This window comes from Amia ocellicauda, chromosome 3, assembly GCF_036373705.1.
Source record: "Amia ocellicauda isolate fAmiCal2 chromosome 3, fAmiCal2.hap1, whole genome shotgun sequence".
NCBI lineage: Eukaryota > Metazoa > Chordata > Actinopteri > Amiiformes > Amiidae > Amia > Amia ocellicauda.
Genome location: NC_089852.1, coordinates 35,936,908 through 35,961,125, shown reverse-complemented (window position 1 = coordinate 35,961,125; position 24,218 = coordinate 35,936,908). Strand labels below are relative to the sequence as shown.

The 24,218-nt window shown below is 39.8% G+C and overlaps 3 protein-coding genes across 4 annotated transcripts in view; 2 read left to right on the top strand and 1 right to left on the bottom strand.

The window, feature by feature from the left end:
• Window positions 1–9,762, bottom strand: part of mre11a (MRE11 homolog A, double strand break repair nuclease) — a 33,583-nt gene extending 23,821 nt beyond the window's left edge. Inside the window, exons 1-9 of the mRNA XM_066699249.1 lie at window positions 9,676–9,762; window positions 8,768–8,854; window positions 8,522–8,654; window positions 7,926–8,086; window positions 7,690–7,777; window positions 7,355–7,496; window positions 5,546–5,660; window positions 4,907–5,092; window positions 4,067–4,238 (exon numbers count right to left, since the gene is read on the bottom strand). Coding sequence (XP_066555346.1) covers window positions 4,067–4,238; window positions 4,907–5,092; window positions 5,546–5,660; window positions 7,355–7,496; window positions 7,690–7,777; window positions 7,926–8,086; window positions 8,522–8,654; window positions 8,768–8,787 — 1,017 coding nt within the window. The 5' untranslated portion in view covers window positions 8,788–8,854; window positions 9,676–9,762. The remainder of the gene's footprint in view (window positions 1–4,066; window positions 4,239–4,906; window positions 5,093–5,545; window positions 5,661–7,354; window positions 7,497–7,689; window positions 7,778–7,925; window positions 8,087–8,521; window positions 8,655–8,767; window positions 8,855–9,675) is intronic.
• Window positions 9,763–9,888: 126 nt separating this feature from the next.
• On the top strand, window positions 9,889–15,066 carry ankrd49 (ankyrin repeat domain 49). 2 transcript variants are annotated; one of them, XM_066699248.1, is made up of 3 exons: window positions 9,889–9,959; window positions 11,798–12,087; window positions 13,749–15,066. In XM_066699248.1, exons 2-3 carry the CDS (start codon window positions 11,887–11,889, stop codon window positions 14,208–14,210), a joined length of 663 nt encoding a protein of 220 aa, XP_066555345.1. In that variant the 5' UTR covers window positions 9,889–9,959; window positions 11,798–11,886; the 3' UTR covers window positions 14,211–15,066. The 2 variants fall into 2 exon arrangements, with proteins under 2 accessions (XP_066555345.1, XP_066555344.1); XM_066699247.1 differs by having other exon boundaries at window positions 9,891–9,959; window positions 11,794–12,087.
• A 2,378-nt stretch (window positions 15,067–17,444) lies between these two features.
• On the top strand, window positions 17,445–20,140 carry LOC136746627 (alpha-(1,3)-fucosyltransferase 4). The gene has a single exon (XM_066699246.1). It carries the CDS (start codon window positions 17,670–17,672, stop codon window positions 18,795–18,797), a length of 1,128 nt encoding a protein of 375 aa, XP_066555343.1. The 5' UTR covers window positions 17,445–17,669; the 3' UTR covers window positions 18,798–20,140.
• Window positions 20,141–24,218: the final 4,078 nt, after the last annotated feature.

Below are 24,218 nucleotides of genomic sequence, written 5' to 3'. Positions count from 1 at the left end.
CTCCAGGAGTGTAGTGCTTTAGACAGCCGTGCCCCCCGCGCTTGCGTCTCCACCTGTATCTGCTGCTGCGCTGGCTGTTGCTGCCTGGCTGCTGCAGTGCACAACACGTGAACGATAGGGCAGAGCGGCCCCCTCTCCAGTTACCTCTCCAGGGCAGCCACAGGGATTCTATTCCCCATACTTCCTTGTGCCCAAAAAAGGTGGTGGTTTCCACCCCATTTTGGATCTGAGGAGTCTGAACTGCCACCTGCGCACCATGTCCCAGGCCATCAAGCCCGGTGACTGGTTCACCACGGTGGATCTGAAAGATGCCTACTTTCACATCCCCATTGCGCGGGTGCACAGGAAGTTTCTCCGCTTCGAGTTTGCTGTTTTCCACTTCGGCCTGTCGTTAGCCCCATGCACTTTTTCCAAGTGCATGGACGTCGTGTGAGCCCCCTTGCGTTGCCAGGGGGTCCCCGTGCTCAATTATCTGGATGACTGGCTGGTTTGTTCTCACTCAAGGGAGCAGGTTCAGAACCACACGAACCTGATTTTAGGCCGTCTCTCTGAATTGGGCCTCCGGGTCAATCGAGAGAAGAGCCGCCTGACGCCAACTCAGCAGGAACAGTTCCTCGGACTGCACCTCGATTCCGTTGCCATGCTCGCCACACTGGCGCCAGAGAGAGTTGCCTCCATACGCACATGTCTCTCCCTCTTCCGATTGAGAGCTCGTGTCAGGGTGTCCCTTTGCCAGAGGCTGCTGGGCCTCCTAGTGGATGCATCACAGACCCTCCCCCTCAGTCTCTCAGGATGCATCCTCGCCGCGATCGAGCACGTCAAGTCACAGTCACTCCGGCGTGCTGGAAGGTGCTCTGTTGGTGCCGGAGTCTTCCAGTCGAGCACCCAAGCGAGCTGCTCCTGGATTTGCTGACAGCCTGTTGATGTGTCCAGGGTCTGTCATGTGGCCTCCAGGTACGTTGTCTTACAAGGCCACCCTGTATATAGTTAGTTCATTATGCATTGTGTTGCGGTGGTGCATGCGTCTGGCCTGTACCCCGCTCTGTATATATATACATATATATATATATATATAGCTTTGTATATATCTATATGTGCTAAACAGCAGGATTTGGGCTCCGTTCTGAAAAGGTGTACAATGGAGCTCACTGCCACTGTTCCAGCTAATGGCGCTCGAGTTTCGCTGCCTTGCTGTGTACATAGTTCCTTGGTCAGCAGGTCTGTGGCTCGCTCTGGCTGTGTTCCATAGAGCAAGAGACCGCTGCTGCTGTCCTCAGCGGTAAGCACATGAGCTCTCGTGTTCCGCTGTGTATATAGTTCATTTGTCAGCACCTGTGTTCCATGGGTGACGCATGAGTTCGTTCCCGTGCCCTGTGGTGTATATAGTTAGTTTGTACAAAATCTAGTCAGCACAATGGAGCTCTTCCACTATTCAGTTGAGTAGGATGCACCTGTGCTGCACGCCGGCAGCATAAAGGTCTTGCTGTCACACAATATATATATATTATATATTGTTGTTCAGCTCGGCTACTCTGTTGACTAGCCGGCTATGTATTATGTTTTCAGTGGATCTGTGGCCCCGCTCATATTGGATCATGGATCCACTGCCACGATATGCGCGGAAGCTGCACAAGTTGCTTGATTGCCCGCGCCAGATATTGTGCAAGTAGATATACGGCCTCGCTCCTAGCTGCACTAGTAGAGCAGCCGGCCTTGCTATTGTATGTGGAGGGAGTAAGAGTTAACCTCTGTAGCCCAGCTTTGTATATGCTGATTATAGACAGTTCCCGGTGGAGCGTGACTATGGTCCTCGCTCCTGGGTGGCTCAGGTGCGTCCCTACGGGGCTCCTGAGATTACTGTCTGGAGTTGTGTTGCCGAGGTCCCCTAGCAGTCACCTCGGGGCAGGATCCCTTATCAGCTCGCTGCCTCCTACCTTGCCACGGTTTTGTTATACAGTAACCCCTACCCCTTGGGCAGTGCTTCCGACTTAGAACGATAGATAACGATAGGTTGTTAATTCAACCCCAGTTATCTGAAAAAGGAAGCACTGCCCAAGGGTTGCAAGGTCGCGTGGGAGTCCTGGCTCCCAGCAAAAGAGAACGAACCTGCGCTGATGTCACGTTTTATAGAACAGGAAGTGGGAAGGGACCTGTTCTGAGTGACGGGCGCAGGGGCCAATGGCAGCTTTGATAGAGTGACGTTTTCGATCGGGTTCCTACGGAAGTGCGCAGAAACCCCTCTCCCTTGGGCAGTGCTTCATTTTTCAGATAACCGGGGTTGCATTCGCAACCTATCGTTCAATTCACAGAGGTGATCTGAGACACTTCTTACTAAGCTACACATCCAGCTTCTACAAATTCCTTTTGTGATATTGAAAAAGTAAAGTTTCACATAGATATACAAATTTGGAACAAAAACCTGTACAAGAAAGCAAATGGATTTATCAGCTTAAGACTGAACAGCCTCTTGGTTGAACCTCTTTAACTTATCATGTTTATTTAAATAAATCTCTCTCTGTCCAATAGTTGCTCTCCCAGTCTCCAGAGGGATGGATTTGTTTACTTTAATCAATTACAATAGAATATGACGCCACTATTCTTATATTAAAAGTTGATTCTATTCTGAATATAACATGTTTTCTTTTTTACATTTTGGAACAAGAATTTGTGAAATTATCAGGAAATGTGTATAAGTAAGAGCATATTAGGTATTTAACCTCTTAATTACTGCATACTATCTACATTTGAATGTAATTTATTGATCATTGCTGACTACTAACACCTGTGTACTTTTCATCAGCTCTCTGTCTTTGAAGCATTTACTTCTTTTCACTGTTTGACTATTGAGAACTTTTTATAAGATTCATTTAAAAGTATTTAAAATATATTGTTACAAAGTTTTGGCCTCTAACAGTGTTTTTGGAAATTCGTTGCCTTTGGAAGATTTAATGAGTGGCTTTCTTTCTAATTGCGGTTTCTATTATGTTCCAGAACCTACGCACTCCAGTGAATCAATTCTAGGCGCAGTATCAATCCCTTTTTTAATTTGATAGTCACATAAACAACACAAAGTACTCAGACAGAATGCAAATGAGACAAACCTAGTGATTGACACATTACAAGCAAAGTATCATAAACAATGATGTCTAAATGAAATTATAATACATGATTAAATTTGACACATAGCACAAAACAGGTGTTACTGCAAAGATCAAATCTGCCTTCATGCGTCGCAGATATTTTGTGCATTTTATATACAGTATTTAGCCACATTTTTCTGCTTTACAATTATTTTGGGAGCAAAAGAGAGCAAACAGACTGAAAGGCACTTAATAGGGTGAACATGGAGAGAATGACAATTTCAGAAAGCACTGCATAAAGTGTCTCAGTGCATTACATGTTGAGAAACAGCTCTGACATAAACAAGCCACTCACTTTAGCCTACACGTCTTACATTCCTAACAAAACTGACTGAATAGGTGCCACTTCAGTGGCTAAGTGGCTCTGTCAAGACCTAATTTAATTATACACCAATTGCACTAGAATGACTGTATACATGTGAAGCTGTTTTTATTACCATCTATACAATGAAATACTACTGAAGTTGCTAGGATACAGTTTGTGTGATAATATATTCCTGGGATCAAAAGCTTTCCTACAAAAACAGCCACTTTTTCCTGCAATTTAAAATGTGGCCCATATGTTTTTTTAATTGGTCAGCTCCTATATATACAAAACCACTAACATAGAAAGAAGAAGTTGTATGGGAAAAGGATAATAGTATACCAGTATGTTTTTAGAAAAATACCTTTGATGTGTTTAGGTGTGGTGGAAAGAAGATGCTTTATTACTACAATATAGCATCATGGTATGCTTCAAAATGCTAATCAAGTCAATTCAATCCTCATAATGTTGCATATAAGGGTTCCCAGCAGAGATAACACTATATGAACTTCAATGAACCAGGAAAAGTCTCCAGCACGGGTGCCACATAAATGATCACACTAGAAAAGCCACTCTGTTAAAATATAAACCTACAGAAATCCATCTCCATTGCCGAGCGTACCTTTTCGTTGCAGAAGGCCTCTATTTTCTGCATGACCTTGGGGTTGTCTGGGTTGAAGAGGCTGGCGTGGTCCGCCAATACCACATCGTTGATGAAGAACTGACGCACTGTGTGCAGAGGGATCTTCTGCAGGTTCATCTTCTTCCCCTTGATTCTCAGCAGGCCCACGTGTCTAGAAAACAAATCGGCATATTAACAAACGAGCGCAGAAGAGGCTGGCGGTGCTTGACCTCAAATTGTTCCAAAGCAAGTACAAAAATAAATAAAACATACAAAAGTACACTTCACTCACCAACAAAACAACTGACTTCTAAATACTGGTTGTATAAGAGGACTTGAGAACTAACAGCTACACTGCACTGTTATTTTTGTTCTTTTGTATCAATATTAAACATGTGACTTACTCAAGTGTAAACAACAAAAGCAACCAAAACAAAATACTAGCTGTTTCTGTAGTTTTCAGCACACAATTTGGTTGGTAAAATGACAAAAAAAAATTACAGTTAATATACTATATCATGTACACTTATTTCCAATTTGTTTTTGTGTGGTTTTCTTTGCCTTTTTTGTTTGTGGCATTTTAAGTATAAGGCTAAGCACAAAAATAAGCACACAATGGCAACCTGAAGCAAAGGAAAGTGTAAAATAATATGCACACTTCCAATATTGCCCAAGACGACAAAAGGAATTTGAATGATTAAAGATAACAACTTTAATCTTTATTCAAGAATAACTCCCATTCTGGGGTGCAGGATGTCGGGCGAGTTACGCTGTTCCAGTAAAAGGGACACTTCCACTACACAGGGTTTGATATGAAGGCTTCAGGACGCAGAGGCCTACTTCTTGACCGCCTCCCCCGGAGAAAGCGACGTGACGACAGAGCTCCCCGGCTGCGTGACGTAGAAGAGCTGCTGCTCGTTGCGGACCGGGGCGATCTTGCACTCGTGCTCGTGACCCCACACCACCAAGTCCAGGAAGTCGTCCAGAAACTGCTCAGGGATGTAATTAGTGGCCCCGTGTTTACTCCTTCAAGACAGACAATGAACAATGCATAACAAACGGGTGTCAATGGCAACTGACTGCTGCTATTAGGCTTTCTTTGCGAAATTAGGGTAAACAGACCAGAAACTTTCATGTATCTTATTCTCCTTCATAGCCTACTTTGAGACAGATTTCAAAGGCTTGCAACAATGAACATAATACACTTTTTTTAGGCACAAATATGTGGTTGAATAACACATAATGATGTATATTAAAGCTTAGAATTTAAAAAAGAAAATAAAAAAATATATACAGCTTAATTTCATGGTTCACTGTTCAGGAATGGCAGGGTGATGTATTTAACGCCGTCATGAAAGCAGTCTTTCATCGATTGCTTTCATAGCCCTTGTCACCTAGCTGCATGTTACATTGAAAAAGCAGATTTCTGCAAGAATGCTTTGCTCTTTCATTAAGAGTTCAGAGTCGTTCAGTCTGTACCTGTTCTGATGGATAACAAACAGATTGAACCAGCTATTTTCATCCTCCTTGGGCCTGAGCATGACCACCTGTTTATTGGTAAACATCCTGTAAAGCCTCTCATCTGGGATGGACCCTGAAAGAGTTAGGAGAGAATTCATTTTTTATTTCTGACAGATATCATTAAAATGGCCCAGTTTCATATTCTAGTCTAAAGCCTGTCAAGGGATGGGAGGCCAGGAAGAAGGCTTAATGTTCATTGTCTGAGAGTGGTTCATTAAAGGGGGGAGCATTTCAATGTTTTGGGTTGTTTTGCATGCCCGTTCCTGATTATTATATGTTGCTAAATTAACTGTAGATTTCCAGAGTGCAAAACGGTCTCCCTTGCTGTTATTTGGCTCAAAATCAGGGACAGAATAGATGGCACACTATCACAGAGAACTCAGAGGTCAGAAGGGTTATATTATTGTATACAGAGACAGATTGGGCATTCTCACAAAAGAACACAGCTGCCAGGTAGGAGTCCCTAGTAAAGGCCCGTTTTTGAAAGCAGTAACCTTAGCACCTCAGAATCCTATTGTGTCGCATCTCATTACATCTCAATAATGAAACATTTCCAAGCACCAATATCAGGCAATACTGCTGAAAAAATCATGAAGAAAGATACAATAAATATTTCAATTCCAGGGTCATTTGTGATGCTAAGAATTAATAATGTGTTATGTGTTGTGTAATTTATAAACATACACTGTAAATATACACACACAAACATATATAAAAATCTTCCCGTCCCAGAGAAGTATGTGGAATGATTGCCTTAGATGTTTTTATGAAGAGTTTTGGTTGAGTAAACTAAATGTACAACTACAAAGAGATTCTGAAATTATAGAGTCAACTGCCTTTTACACATGGGGTTTGACCCATTAACTAAACCACACATTTAAAATGCTCTTATGCTTCTTAACAACTTTGCACTGAAATGTGGCTCATATTACTAAGCCAGACACCATCCACCCTTTATTCATGCTGAAGTAGAAAATAACAAAACGTCTCTTATTCCCTCAAGAAAGTCCCCTAGACTGTATTTTTAAATTTAAAACGAATACACTTGTTTGAACATGTGCTAACAAATATTGATCGCAAACAGCTTAGGGGCATGGGCAGCTCTTTGGCAACGTGACCCTTTAATCTAGCTGAAAAACTCTCGCAGATTCTTTGTCAAACCAAAAACTTTCCTGCATTACACCCACTTGTGGAGAGAACTGCTCCAAAATATGGTTGATACAGCGTGATCTGATGTGTTTTGCAATCAGAGTACTGAGACTATCTCAGACCAAGTTCAGCAACATGAACACACACAACTATATAATCACAAATTATTATATATTAAAAATGTTCCTGTTTTGATTTTTGTAATCTAACTTAACTCACAAGTGCTATAGGCAATTTAAAGATAGCATAAAACATTGCCCAGAAAAGCAAGTTAAATGTATACTGACATTATGTGTAAATAAATGCACACCAAAGCCATAACAATCCAACAAAGGTAATGACTTGAAGATCTTAATTTCACTCGTGTAACACTGTCACCATCCTTGTGGATTTGAATAAAAATAAAGGATTATAAACAGCATACTTAATTTAACCTTCTGTGGCATTCAATGGGGAACGGGAGTCCTCTAAGCACACTGTAATTCTTAAAGATTGCACATTTAAAATAAACATTATCAAGATAAATGGGGATGAATGGCAAAATCCTGATTCCTGTCAAACTGAGCTTCTCCCTTTATTTAGTTTTAGGATTAAAGCAAAAGTACAAGACTGACTTACCAATGCCATACAACGATATCTTTGTGTTTCCTTTCTGCAGAAGAATGGGACTGATTTCAATCTTCTCCACAGACCTGCTGCGGCCAAAGTGATTAACCAGTCCAGCACAACTCAAGATATCCAGCGCACACAGACCATCTGCCTGGGACAGACAGGACAGACAGGACTTCAATGATGGTCTTAGAGTGAGCAATTTGTACTTTAATACAAAAAAAGATATGTAAAATAATAATAGAGCTGCATTACTGAAGTTTTTGCCCGCAGCTTGTTAATTGTCTCTATTTAACTGCACACAAATGGAGGTAAGCTCTCTTTCCAGAAACTGTACGCCTTACCCCCGTGGGATCGTCGTGGTTACCATGCACACTAAAGACCGGAATGGAGATGTTCAGATTTTCATCTTGATAGTTCACCCATGGAAACCTGAAAATAAATTGTTGAATTTTTAATAAAATATTCAAAGAAGGGGACAAGTAACAGGGTAATTCGTAGTCAACATGACATTTTGGTAAAGATGGGAGAAGCATGACACCAATCAAAATGAATACCCACGGCTTAAAAGCATACTCACTTGCTATTGCTAAAATTTACTGCTTGATCGCTGAGGATTTCAAAGACTATAGGCCGCTCTCCCATGCAATACTTCCTCATTAGCTCCATACAGCTGTGCAGGGTCCGCCGAGAGGGTTTGTTGTCATGAAACAGATCGCCACCAAGCAATATAAAGTCAACCTACAAAAGCAAAGCATGCATTAACCTCAAGGACTAGGTGACACAAAATTTGTATTAACTCCTCAACATGGTTTTACCTCCAACAGCATCACACTCATTCAGTGTTATTGTGGATATTATATGGCTTCAAAATTAAATTCCCAAGTGCACTGTTATTGCTTAGCAAATATTTACTAAAGTATTTGACAGAATTATTATTATTATTTTCTAAATGAATCTACTGTAGACACTAAGAGTTAAAAAAACATGTCAGCAATGCAAGCCATTAATATAACTTGCAATGCAGGGTTAAAAGCAAGTCCAAAAAAAGAAACAGAAATTAAAAAGATAATAAAATGAAATAACGTGTATTAAACTATTATATATCCAGAAGTCCATCCCAAGCGTGTGAATCTGACAGAGTATTCTAACCCTGTTTCTTCTGATGCTCTTTACCTCATTCTCTTTTGCACATTTTAAAATCTCATCAAACGTCACAAAGGTATCATTGCCCCGAATGGCATCTTTCTCCATGTACCCCAGGTGAATGTCGGTGGCTAGCAGAATATTGAATGTGTCCTCATCATCTCTGGAAAAAATATAAAGACACATGATGACAACACTTACCCAGTACTGTACAATATCTTAGGGGCAAGATATCATTTCATTGATGTATTCATTTATTTATTTTTAAATACTTACCGGGTATTTTCAGAGGTCATCTTGAAGTTAAAATGTCAGCAGGACACACAGCAGAACATACACAGTTTGATTTAATCAAAGGGAGACCTAGGAATTAATTTGGAAAAATAGTTTAAGAACAGTTTCAAGACTGTAATATAATACTATAATATTGAACTGCATCAAGGGCGAAAATCTCTTAAAACTCTTCACATGTACATGAGTCCCTCAGACTTGACACATTTGCAAGTGTTTCATTAAATGCCAGTGTTAATTCTACCTAAATATCAGAAAGGTTTGACAGACAGAGAATTGCACTGCTCGTCAATTCAGAGCCATACAAATGTTAATGAACCTACTGTAACAAACGTTACTTGTTTAATTTAAACCAATAACACTTAGTGGAGAGTAATATTTGATTATATGCGCCTCTTATAAATGATTTGCTAAATTGTTGATGTTTCCTGTAACGCAAATTATCGATATTATACGTGTTAGAAAGATTAATTATGATTGAAACTACCGAATGAATGAATGAATGAATGAATGAATGAATAACAATAATGTCAGAGGCCTGATATCGACTCCCATAGGGATCACATCTACCTTAACTGGGTCATGAGTCAGGAGATCAGGAGTAACTGACGAAGGTGATTTATTTAAAACCAGTAAACAAGAGTTCAAACTTAGAAATAGACATGCTAATTCTTTCAAAAAATCACCAACTAAATGTGAACATCACTAACTAAAAGTGAAATACTTATTTCCCACCTGATTTCTACGTTTCGTAAAGTAGATAAATTTCATATAAGCTTTCAGTTTCAAAAATATTTCAAAAAATATGATTTTTTTGCCCCGTAACTGTACATATTTGCAAAGTTGTTTCAATTGCATATTTAGTACAGATCATATGGATGCTATTGCCATACCTTTCTCATTTGGGATTTTTATTTTCAGGATTGTTTCCAAAACTGTGTGATGTCAGTTTCACGCCACGTGAAATCTCCCTCCGTCTTTCCTACGGAAGTGTTTTGTTTACGAGCCACCCCGCAGCCTTGTGGGATTTGTAGTTCCATTCTTTTTCTCGGTCATTTACCAAACATTGATAAGTCCGTTAAAAGAACTCCATTTCCCTTACATACTTCCGTTAGTGGACTGTGTGAATTGGGATGCACAACAACGGATGTCGTCTTCTAAGAATTACAGAGTTTATGTAAGTACTTTAGAATTGATGTCAATTTGATTAATGCAGCGTATACACTGGATGTTTTTATCATGGTCATATAGACATATAATCCATACATTAATGCTTCACCTATGCAAACATTCTAATTTGAATGCAAACTGAAACAGGTTAACACAGAGTAATGGGAGTGTACAGTGGGTCACCTCCAGTTTCCACACGTTGTTAGTTCATGCACTTTGTATAATGTGTAAGCAGAGGGATGGGGTGGATTTGGTGTTGGGACGGAGAACGACAGCATCTAATAGTAGAATAGACTGGATTAGAACTAGACAGACATGGCACAACATCGTTCCCAAGTGCGTCTGCTTTGCCCATATCATTAGATCTCAGTCTTTCTATGCCCACAGCCAGCCTCTCCTAACGGAAAACTAAAATGTCATGTATTACCATTATTGAATAGGCCTTTTAACTCTAGACTATGAACGCTTCAACACAAGCTGTTTTGATCAAATGCACACGCATTCCCAGGAGATTAAGTTTATTTTAAGATATTGTTAAGAGACATTTTATTCCATGTCTATTATTTTCTTGGACTTCTTTTTTTTTTAAGAAAATAAATATAATTTGTTTGTATTTTACTTCCCCGTATTTAAATGTTTAGGAAACGTTATCGTGAGGATTTTTGGAACACTTGTTGACATTAAGAAGAATGCAGCTGAGTTGCACTAATGCCATGCCGTAGTGTATGTGGGCACCCCTTCAAATTAGTGCATTCGTCTATTTCAGTCACACCCATTGCTGACGTGTATAAAATCAAACACACAGTCATGCAATCTCCTTAGACAAACATTGGCAGTAGAATGGGCCGCACTGAAGTGCTCAGTGACTTTCAGCATGGCACCATCACAGGATGCCACTAGTCAACTAGTCAACTGTTATTGTGAAGTGGAAACTTCTAGGACCAACAGCAGCTCAACTGTGAAGTGGGAGGCCACACAAGCTCACAGAACAGGACCACTAACAGTCCGACAAGAGATGCCAAGAGAACACTACCTGCCCAAAAGCAATAAAGTTTGGTGGAGGAGGAATAATGGTCTGGAGCTGTGTCTCATGGTTTGGGCCTGTTATATCCAATGAAGGGAAATCTTAACGCTACAGCATACAATGACATTTTAGACAATTTTGCACTTCCAAGTTCGTGGTAGCAGTTTGGGGAGGCCCTTTCCTGATTCAACGTGACAATACCCCCATGCACAAAGCCAGGTCTATACAGAAATGGTTTGTTGAGATCGGTGTGGAAGAACGTGACTGGCCTGCACAGAGCACTGACCGCAACCCCATCAAACACCTTTGGGATGAACTGGAACTGTGAGCCAGGCCTGTTCGCCCCACATCAGTGCCCGACCTCACTAATGCTCTTGTGTTTGAATGGAAGCAAATCCCCGCAGCGATATTCCAACATTTAGTGGAAAGCCTTCCCAGAAGAGTGGAGGCTGTTATAGCACCAACTCCATATTAATGCCCATGAGTTTGTAATGTTTGACGAGCAGGTATCCACATACTTTTGGCCTTCTAGTGTAATTTCTGCCTATTCCCGATACAGTTCTTTGATACAGTACAGCCAAAGTCTGTATTTAATGACCATTCATATATGTTTCGCATTCAGGGGAAATTTCTTGGGCTTGTGAGAAGGAGGACGGTTTGGGTAACTTTAATTTCACTCCCATTGAAAGGTTTTAAGCTGTGATCAATATATTGAGTAAGACTTTTTGAATGATCTTTTCCTTTGCAAAAAAAAAGTCAAGATGCACAGACACCAGGAGGGTGAAAGCTTTGTTAAAAGTAACCTGTGTTCCGTTAGGTAGTCCTGTGAGGACAGTTTGGTAGTGGTCCTCCATCACAGAGACAGACAACGCTACGGCCAACAGGGACCTGTGGGAGAACAAGGGGGGCAATGGAATTCCCTGAGGACTTCAATCAGCTGGAGTTGCTGGACACACACCGGCATCTCATTCCTATTGGAACAGCGAGCCTTTGGCCAGAGGAGGAGGAAGAGGAGGAGGGGAAGCACAATGAGGAGTGGTATCTAGAGCAGGAGTGCACTCTGGAAGGCAGGCCTGGGGAGCTTCTGCTCTGGGCTTCTGAGAGAAATCGCGTGAGTCCAGAAATTTGGCACCACACACTCGCAGACTCATTATAGATAACACCTGTGCACACACATGCCTTGCAACAATCCTTGCAACACCCAAAAAAAAATGTAATCTAAGTATTTCCTGTGGTTAGTTCCTCAATGGGGAAAACCGGTGTTAACTAGCATTGGTAAATGTTTACTGCACATGGCCTATTGTGTTTTATCACCATAATGCTTCTGTGGTTTCTTTGGATTATCTAGCATACAGACAAGCAGGAGATTATCTCCACTCCCTCCATGGTAGTGTGATCATAGCACCATAAATGAGCAGCTCTGATATTTGTCTGAATGAGACGAGCTCTAGTAGCAATTGCTTTGCTACCAACACATATACATACACACACATATGTAAAGTTAAAAAAAAAAACTATAAACAAATTGCTTTAAAAAATAAAAAAAAAGTTTTATTTTTCCTGTTAGCAGATACATATTGATAATTTCAATCTCATTCCATCTTTGATAGACACCAGTCTTTTATTAATAATTTACGGTTAAAAAACTATCAAAAACAAAACACACGGACATTAAACTGAGCAGCACACTCAAAATAAGACAGCCGAGCCCATTTCTGATGTTTTAATGGTGTTATAATAAGCAAATAAGGTACTGTAAAACTTTAGCATTGTTTGCATAGTTCTGAATATTTACCTCAGATATGGGAAGGGAAGATATGCTAAATCAATACTAATTTCAATTAAAACATTGTCATATGTTCCTTCCTTATATCATTTCTCCTGTATTTCTCACACACCTATTTATTTTAATAATATATAATCCTCCCTTAATAGTTTCCAGAACAATTCAACGTAAAGTGTAATTTTGTCTTGCCTACTATAATCAATAACAAACAAAACATGTCCAGATCTCACAAACCTGGCTGTGCAAAGCATGGGGGTGTATACAGTGTACCACTTTATACAGTCACTGTTTAATTTGCTGAAAGGGCACCACAGAAGCTTTTTTATGAATGGCAATGTATTCCAGAAGAGGTGCGAGTTTAAACAAATTTATTTAATGAGTCATTTGTTCTTAGGAGTCAGCCTGGAAATAAAATGACACGGCTGTTTTTCACAGAACTGTTAATTAAAACAGTGAGTGATTTGCCAAGCATAATTACTTGTTTTATATCTTTCTGATTTCCATAATTTTCATGGGGATTACTACCCAGTTAATATCTTAGAACATATTATGCAGGCAGTGGTCAATGCTCATGAATATTGTATGAGTTCCTGGGGTTCTGTATTATGAAGTTCCAATGCATGAGATCATTGACGGGTAGGCCAATTTGAGTTATATCCTTCAGTCAGTTTGACTTCCATTATCAATATAGATCAATGGAATTAACATTTGTGCTGCATTATTCAATTGTTTGTATTTGAAGTGCAAATTATTTTGCCCTCTTAAGCTCATTCAGAATTCTGCTGGATGCCGTGTATATTCTCTGCCCCCCTTCTCTCTTGCTAGTCCTCTATTTCACGCTATAAACTGGCATCCAGGTGTTGCCTGTATTAAAAAAAACAATCGCTCTCTTCACCATGCAAGAAATAAATAATTGCTCTCACAGTTGTTCTGCCACACTGAATGGGAAGCTGATGGGTTTTTGGTTTCCGTCTCTCCCTCTGAAGCTTCCCACCGTTGAGAGACTTCTCTCTGCCGACGCCACGCTGGTGCATGCCACAGACGAGGATGGGTATAGTCCTCTGCATCGCGCGGCCTACAACGGCCACCTGGAGGCGGTGCATGCGCTGATCCGGCACGGGGCCGACCTCCACGCCAGGACGGTGGATGGGTGGACGCCGCTGCACAGCGCCTGCAAGTGGAACAACACAGCGGTGGCCTCCTACCTGCTCCAGCAGGGGGCGGACATTAACTCCCAGACCAACGGCCTGCTCACCCCGCTGCACCTGGCTTCTGGTAACAGCGGCGCCAGGCAGACACTGGAGCTACTACTGATGCACCGTCACGTCAACCCCGACCTCAAGAGCAGCGGAGGAGAGACGGCCTTCGATATCGCCCGCAGGACTAGTGCACACTACCACCTGTTTGACATAGTGGCGCCCTGCCACAACGTGCTACCTGAATGTTGATCATGGAGGCGGAGGCGGTGGTGGTGAGAGTTGGGGGTTGGTTAACATGCAGATGTACTTTATCCAGTGAATATAAACCGGTTGAAGAATGTCAAATTAAAACCTTTTAAATGTCTCCATGGATGAATTTCTTTGTTCTAATTCCTCTGGAAATGTGTTTTGGAGCAAATCAACATGCCGCATGTTGGCTGTAATTTATTTGTTGGAAAATGTGCAGACTTCCAGTTGTCTAATAAAGGTTTCCAGTCAGGGAGAAAGCAGACTCATAATCTGGCCTTGTGTTGTGACGGCGGGAGTTGGACTTGACATTTCCACACAATTCAGCATTTACACTCCAACGTGGATGACTGCCCACTGCTTTTTTGTGTCATCAGAAAATGTTCTAGTTTTTTGGCATTTAGCCCTAAAACATACAAAAGCATCCTAGTGAGAAGAAAATCACCCCAGAAATATGTCACTTATTCTGATTCTGGAATTTTGAAATGAAAATGGCTGGTGAGACACATTTTCCTGCATATTGTTACCCAGCATTGGATGAGAGGATATGTCGGGGGGCATTGTGTTGTGCTTCTTGGTTTTGCATTTCATAACCATGTAAATTCACAACAGTTTGAATAAACAGAACAGGGTAGTTTAATTGGCTGCTTTTCATTATTTAAGATAATCATGTATTGGAGAAAGCAGGCAAGGTTAAGCTGGTCGTGACGTTTTGCAATATTTGTTTCCACTGTGAAAACCTGCAAGACAGAAGTCAATGTAATTAGTATTCAAGTTGCTTGCCATGTGGAACACAGTGTACAAGTTGTGTCTGTACTCCAGTCAGCCCATAATTTAATAAAAGCTAAACTCAAATGTGTTTTTATTTGTCTACCTACATTGTTGCCTTAATTAATCAAATATCTGTACGGTGTGTTTCATATCCACTTCATAAAAAGTGTAATACACCATTGAGATATAATTGCCTTGCTTATGAATGTAAAAGGGATTTGAATGACATTTGAATTCCTCCCCCTAATGTATAAATTAAGTTGTAATAAACCAAGAAAGAATTTCAGAAAGATTGTATGTTGATTGTGTAAATTTAACCATTTGTATTTCACACTCTCCCTTTTTTGCATTATGTGCCAGTTGAGGGATGCATTATCCTTAATGGAAATTCAAGACACATGAATGGACTCTTTTTTTTCTCCCTCAGGCTAAATTGATGGCAATAAAATCAGTTATTCAAATTGTACTACTGCTTCTGGTTGATGGAAGCAATCCTGGCTCCAGTTCCCTGGCCACAAACTAGATGAGGATATGCTTATCTTGAAGCTGAAAAGACTGTGTAGAGCTGTATTGAACTGAAATGTAGGTATAAAAGGGAATTATCTACTGGGTTGGGTTGTCAGCATTCCAAGGGTTGCTTTCTCTCATGAACAATCAACTCCCAAAAATAAAATAAAATAATGGACAGTGGAATCAGAGTGAGTATATAGGCCATAAGAAGAAAAGAAAAATGAAACAAATCAACAAGAGAGAATAATCATAATCATAATATTAATGAGCACTCTTTATATGTTTCTTATATATTTTTACTGTTAATGTTGTATAAACAAAGCTAGCAACTGTTTGTTTGTTTGTTTGCAACATATAACAATGGTCTCCAGACTCCAAATTAAAACAGCAGTGTGAATATGCACACACGCGTTTTCTTTAACGCATCATACCTAGTACATATCTAGATAAAGCTGATGAACTAAAATACATACAATTTAATTTCAGACTACAGAATATTATAATTTCACTCGAAAACATATTTTTGATGGTATTCCAATGACCCTTTGTATACATATACAACATTGTAGACATTAAAAACTATATTTATTTTGTAACATTTTAATTCGCTGACCTGTGGAGCATCAATAAAAAAAATGGTGCTGGTCCAAAGTCCTTGATGATTCACGTTTCTCTCACCATGGAGCAAGGATAGGTAAGCTCCTTCAAACACATAGACCTCAAACATTCAAATGCATAAATGGTACATTCCTGAGCTGAACATCTCATATCATGCAAAGAAACAGACGTGTACATATCTATAGCAGCTATCTAGAACTGTGGAACCCCATTAGTTCTAAAGAGAAAATCATATTTGTATCTCTGTGGGAGTTCCTCGTATCTTTGTAAATCGATAGAATGAAGGACAAATATTTATGTAGCACGTCCTACATCACATAAAAGCTCTTTTCATGTAGTGTATTTGAATTAGTATACCTATTTATTGTCTATTCAATAAACTGACTATTACAATATCTAAACTAGAACCAAAGCACTGTAAAATGCGCTGACTGAAAGGGTAAACAATTCACAAAATGATTGTTGCTTATTCTGTATTCTGTGTTTGAGGTGCTGTTGAGTTTTTAAAGTCTGTTCTCCAAGAGTTTATTAAAGCCTGCAGTTGTGACAAACCCACGAATGGTACGTTACTCACCAAAATGAATACTTGGGTTCTTTGTTCATATTTTATCAAACCTATAAAGGAAGACATGATCTGTTTCAAACAGACAGAACATCCTTTCTCTTTCTTATCTAGAGGAAGGCTCAGGTAACAAGAAAGTATCAGTCACTGCTTCCTTCCACAATAGCACACACTATACAATATAGCAGCTATATATGCAAATTAACTAATTTAATATGTGTTGGAGGAGCTTGCATGTGGTAGAACTTAGAACAGACAAAAGGTGCTTTTTGCACTGTGTGAAGCAGACATTATAGAGCATCTTGATTGCTTTAGGCACCTCACAGATCTAGCTCAATTATCAAGGTGAAAAAGTGAAATTAAATACATGCATTTGGAAGAACTACTGTACTGTATAATTAAAAGTACTAAAGTAACATTTCAAACACACTCGAACATTTTGTTAAATACTAGACTGATAATGGAGCAGTCACTGTAGCTAGGCGCAGTAGTCAAATGAGAGAGAGAAAAGGATCAGATGAAGTTTTTACACATGCTGCTGTCTGTGCAATTAACAAAGAGCCCTTTTTGTACCCAGACTCCGTCCACTCGGAGTTGTTGCCATGTCAGTCACTTGATATACTGGTAAATATTTGATCTTTTTACTTTTTTTTTTTTTAGCAAATATATAACCTATAGCGTGAAGCCAGTCAGTTCAAATGTGCTTTTAAAATCTGACGTCTATTTACGATGTAGATTACTCTCTGTAAAACAGACCAAATCCCCGCAGTGTTCAGAGCAAGTGCACTAGTCCACAGGTTTGACCCCAGAGGTGGAGAAGTGATTTAACGAGAACAATAAGGAAATATACGCAAGTGCTGATACGGAACTTTCTTCCTTTTTCTTTTTTTGTTTTGCTTGTTTGTTCATGAACCTCTGAAGAACTAGTCGGTGCGCTTCTGCTCTGCACGGATTGATTCTTAAAAAGTGCAAGGAAAAGAAACTACAAAGTCCCTGACTGCATGGAAAATAACAGAATCCACTTGGACACCGAGGCTGCTCTATCCCCACAACCACCAGCTCTGTGTGACAAGCCATGCCATGCCACTGGTATGCAGGCTCGGCTCTACCCGCAGGTCTTCCTAGCCGCTTTCGCCTGCGTGCTGCTGGCGCTCGTCCTGTGTTACCAAAACCTGCCGCAGGGTCTCCACAACTTCTCTCCCCGGAGGCACAGGCAGCCTGACCCAGTCACCGTGCTGATCTGGTGGCAGCCCTTCGGAAATAAAAGCACGATTGTGGATTGCGAGAGACGGTATGATATACGGCACTGCACTCTGACCACTGACCGGGATCTGTACCTTCAGGCTGATGCAGTGATCATCCACCACAGGGAGATACAGGGCAATCTCAGCAGGCTTCCTCAGCGCCACCGCCCTTCCACCCAAAAGTGGATCTGGATGAATTTTGAGTCTCCTACTCACACGTCAGGATTGGAAGAACTGGAGGGTATTTTTAACTGGACTATGTCATACAAAGTGGGTTCTGACATGTTTATGCCTTATGGCTATCTCTATCCAAAGAATCCATCTTCTGGTTCCTCACAGATCCTTTTACCTAAGAAAAAACGGCTTGTTGCCTGGGTCATCAGCAACTGGAATATGGATCATGCACGGGTAAGATTTTATGCTCAGCTTAGGAGGTACATTCCCATTGATGTTTATGGCAGGGACGCAATGGCGCTGGAGAACAACAGCATTGTTCAGACTGTCTCACAGTACAAGTTCTACCTAGCTTTTGAAAACTCGCAGCACACAGACTACATTACAGAGAAGTTGTGGGCCAACGCTTTTGGCTCAAGTGCTGTGCCAGTGGTGTTGGGACCTCCAAGAGAGAACTATGAACGCTTTGTCCCTCCTGACTCTTTTATCCATGTGGACGACTTCTACAGCCCCAGAATGCTGGCTTCTTACCTGAGGTTTCTAGATCAAAACCCCAGACTGTACAGAAGATATTTAGCATGGAAGAAGAACTACAATGTCCATGTGACTTCCTTTTGGAGTGAGCAGTACTGCGCAGTGTGTAACGCTGTTCGAGCAGCAAGGTATCAGACTAAAAGAGTTTCAGATCTTGCCTTGTGGTTTGAAAGTTAAAAATATATTTTAACTTTGAACGAACATAGTGTAAAACAAATACATACTGAATGACCACTTGATCATTTTGCCATATTATCTGGTCATGCCTCTGCCTTGCATTTGACTGGAATAATGTGCTGTTGCTGTGCAGTGGATTCCTGTTTCAGGAATTTTACACAGTATGCATGAAGACATCACTCCATATGTGTCTCGTCCACTTTAACTCTCCATTCAATTTCAAATCACATTGAAGACTCAGATATCAAGGTCATACATGTCAATGACAGCGAATACCTCACATACTTGCTCACTTCCTCAGTTCCAATATCACGATCAAAGTCCTCCCACCTCTAGTACCCTGCTTCCATGTCCTGGATGGACTTCATGTTGTTGCATTTGCTCCTATGCTGAAATTTGTGCCTAAGGGAAATATGAACTTTCTGGTTTTACCTTTACCTATATGTAAATTCATTTTAACACTTGTTCTAACACAACTATCTCATTCTGATGTCTGATGTAATCTGTAATATATCCTAATCAGTACCTACACATTTCAGAATGCTTTTAAATTGAGTTATTTAAATTACATTATTATTAATGTTAATGTTATTGTTTATGTTTATCCAAGAGATCATAAACTTTTGTTTATTAGGTTTATTTTTAAAACCAGTTGGTCAGATTGTATCTTTTGTACTGTGCGTTTACTTACTGTAAAATACTTTTAAATGGTGCTCCCCATGAAAAGGCAGTCTATGAAATAATATTCGATTATGAAAATTCCACAAACATGATTGGAGAACACAGACATTAGGTGTGCGTAGTTTTGATATTCTTCAAAAACACACCTTGTGTCTCTTATTTTCCATGCTATGCACATGACAATGTGTTGCATTATATTCTGTTGCATCAGCAGGAAACCCTTGTTGAAAATACCAGCATATGTTCAGGGCATTCACAGTGCCCTTAAAAAAAAAAAAAAACAGCCTCTAGTCAGTACGTGACTTCTGGCAGAAGCATTCAATTGAGGAGATGTGTGAAGGAGGTGCATGTGTAATCAGAGTGACATTGCTTCTCACCTTCCATGAAGCTGTTCTTTAAATCAAGTTCCACTGCAAGAGCCACATGTATGTGCAAAGATTGCTTTTACTACATTTTCTGATCACTGTACCCATTTCTAACTGCCACAAAGCTAATTGCTAATAGAGAAGAAGTCAATATTTTATGTTTAAAAGGTTCCATTAATGATACTCATACCATTCAACAGGGTTGAGTAATTTCACTCTCATCAATGCCTGCATGTATTTCACAACGCAGGGAAGCATTGTATTACATGAATTAAAGGGCTGTAAGAGGAGAAATGGTACAAGAAGTTACACAGCTCCACACCCTATCTTTTATATTCGTATAAAAGAATTTCCTAACATAAGCAGTTTCATATTCTGTGTATGTGTTGATCCTAACATTTGCCAGCCCGTGGCAATTCTTAGAAAATAGTTTATTTGGTTTTTCGAGAAATTATAATGTAGGCGACAGAAAACTCTAAAAATGATTCTGTGGGAGGCCACAAAAGACTGACAAGAATGAACATTAACTTAGGATTGCTTTTGAGTTAGTGGCTGCTCAAAGTGCTTAATTATTTCACAAACAAAATTAAAATCTGCAATGTCTTTTCCCGGTGAGGGTGTGGAGAGGTTTGGCTATAAATGCTAAGCACTGTTTCTCCCTTGGTACACCCAGCTCTAATGCAACCCTCAGAATTGAACTGCCTGCTCACCCCTGTCAGACTGTGAAAGCTATCTAGCCCTTTTATCAACTGGCTGGTTCCCAGCACTGCTGTTCTCTGCTCTCCAGGGATGGGCATTATACACAGGAGTGCCTCAGCAAACAAGAGGACGCTCCATGAACAGATACATAGAAGATAGACCTGTTGTATTGAAGCAAAGACCACAACTAAACCCTCACCTTACTATTTCTGAACTATTTATTTCTCAGGATGGGGGACTGTATAATTTTTCAGTCTATGTCAATATTTATTTACCTTTGTTTACCTTCTTAGAGCTAGGAAATGTGTCAAAGATAACTAAATACCAGGTAAATGGATTTACACTGCTCCTGTCCAGACTGGTCCTGTTTATGCAATAGTTTAGCACAGTTAAACACCCCCGCAAATTCACAAACACACACACACACACACACTCACATGCACACAGACACACACACACATAGACACACACCATGTATGGTTGTACCAGTTATTGGTCAATATAACAGTCTATTAAAACATGTTTTAATATCCATGACTGAAAATGCCTCCCATTGGTAATGCTACTTACAGTTACAGTTTTAAAAATAAAATAAAATAATAATTATCTTAATAAAAACATTTTATTAAAATATGTGAAATATTAAAGATAAAGGGAAATAATTAATTAGGCAATTAATTCTCATCACTCATCATGACGTGATTCTGTACACTCCTCTTTTTTTTTTTTTTTACTAAAACTGTACAGGCCAGTTCTTTGTGGCTAATGTCGAACCCCAAATGGCCTCTCTCTGCTTATGACTGAGCTATTAAAGTTGAATTAGTTGCACACAATACATACAGTGTGAATTTAAAAAAAGCAAAGTCATTGCTCAATACTTCACCATTACATTTTACTTTCCTGGAACAAAACTATTTTTTTCAGTAACTTTGAGTGCATTTGCTGCACTGAATATGTGAATTATTCTAAACAGGATTTTCAGTATCTTCACTAAGGAGACAAGGAGTCTGCTGCATAAACTATACTGACAGTGAGAACACAGCATTTCTGTTTCAGATACCAAGTGCTGCTTGTCTGGTACTTCTTGTGCATGTGATTTGGAACGAGAGCAGAATTTATAATGCACTTGGATAACCTATTTACAAAATTCAAAAGTCAAACTGACACAACACCATTTCTATAAAAAAGTTTCTTCCTGTTACTTTTGGAATATCCTCTGAGATTTAGACATACGTCACTATGGTAATCAAATGTTATGTGTTATTATAAGTAAAAAAAATAAACATCTCTAGGCCTTACTGTTGTTGACAGAAGTTGTCTATTAATAAAATACATATATTCTTTGTAATATGTATGTATTTCAAGCAGCAGCAACTGAGAAGCCAACTACCAGCTCTGGGAAGGGGTACAATAGTATTCATCATATTTCACAAGGTAATTAATTCAGGTCTATTTGCCTTAATTAAACCTATCATGAAACCAAAGACAGAAAGATCTAAAAAGAAACCTACACATCAATACAACATTTCTTAGACAAATCTCTAACTTGCTTTCCCTTTGCCAGTACCCGTGTACAGAATGCTGTAGTTGCAGTATCAAAAAGCACTTTGATTTTCTTTAAAAGCCACTTTTGAAATCGCCCTACAGCTGCCCTAGTGTTCATCTCTGAAGTCAGGAATAGAAGCCCTTTGGATTTCCTCAGTTCCTCAGATTTTATCCAGACTCCTTTCAGCTGCTTTAAAGACAGTAAACACATTCTCCAGCGCCCCTCACGGCCCTTTCTGTCGTTATTCATGGCTCCTTATAACAGGCGTGGCTCAGTTTTTTCCCTACGAATGGCTTCGCAATATCATTACAGTTTGAAACTACCAGGTCAGGACAGGTTAACCTAAAGGCTTGTATTACTATTATCAGTGCTGCTGTATTTAAATTAGGTGGCCATACAATAGTCTTTTATTACACCGTGTAACCATTTTTTTGTTCCTGGGTAGTAAGTGTTATTTCCTAATTGCTTATGCCTCAAAAGTATACAAAATGGCTATTATTCCCCACAAACTTTGCTGTTGTGACCAGAACAGTGATATTTTGAAATTAAATGAAATTTCCAATGAGAAAACAGGTGAATTTGTGTCTTTCTGTTCACATAAATTCAGGAAAAAAAAAACATTAATTAACATGTTAGATGAGGTGGTATGCTTCGGATCATGAGCAGTTCCTTCCTTTCTCCATACTCTTCTCTTCCCATCATTCTGGTACAAGTTGATCTTTGTCTCATCTGTCCATAGGATGTTGTTCCAGAACTGTACATGTTCTTTAGATGTTTTTTGGTCAACTTTAATCTGGTCTTCCTGTTTCCTGTTTACATCTTGTGGTAAACCCTCTGTATTTACTCTGGTGAAGTCTTCTCTTGATCATTGACTTTGACACAGATATGCCTACCTCCTGGAGGGTGTTCTTGATCTGGCCAACTGTTGTGAAGGGTTTTTCTTCACCAGGGAAATAATTCTTCTGTCATCCACCACAGTTGTTTTCCATGGTCTTCTGGGCCTTTTGGCGTTCCTGAGCTTACAGTGCGTTCTTTCTTTTTAAGAATGTACCAAATAGTTGATTTGGCCACACCTAATGTTTTGCTATCTCTCTGAATGGTTTGTTTTGATTTCTAAGGCAAAACTGAAGGCAAAACACCCCAAGAACAAGCAGGAACTAAAGACAGCTGCAGTACAGACCTGGCAGAGCATCACCAGGGAAGAAACCCAGCATATGGTGATGTCTATGGGTTCCAGACTTCAGGCAGTCATTGACTGCAAATGATTTGCAACCAAGTATTGAAACTCACAATTTAATTAATGATTATGTTAGTCAGTCCAAATGCTTTTGAGCCCCTACAATTTGGGGACCACATATAAAAATGGGTGTTATTCCTACACCGTTCACCCAATTTGGATGTAACTACCCTCAAAGTAAAGATGAAAGTCTACACTTAAAGCACATTTTGATTGTTTCCTTTCAAATCCATTGTGGTGGTGTACAGAGGCAAAATGATGACAATTGTGTCACTGTCCAAATTTTTATGGACCTAACTGTATATTTGTCAAGCCTGATAAATGTTGACTAAATCCACCTCAGTTATACACTGACATGGTTGATGTAGTTAGCCTCTTCCTTATCCACTGTGTATCCACACTCCATAAGCTGCACCAAAAAGTTAATCAATAAAACTGTAATTTGATACGAATCACCTGAAATGAAGCATATTTAAAAAAACAGATTAAAAATATATGCTTTCTGACAAATGCCAAATAAAATCTGCTTGGGTGTTGTTACAAGTTGGTAGGGAGCTTTGGATTTATGTTTGTTAACTGAAAACAGGTCTCTGTAGCGCACAATTAGAAATACTGTCGCAGTTCAAACTCTCTGGTCAGTTGTCAGGTGCCGTTGTGGTCATTGTTAGTCCCTGTATAAATAATCTGTGAGGTTTTGTTCTTCCACTGATAATCATGGTTATATGAGAACGGCGTATATCAAGATAATTAGAAAAACACAAGCAATATGATATTACTTAATGAGGGTAACTCTAAAGCCGGTGAGCCTGCAGTGTAATTACATCAATTATGTTCTTGCTCTGATGCACAATTTAAAGACAGCCCCTCAAAGCCAGAACCCTTTCAAAGAAATT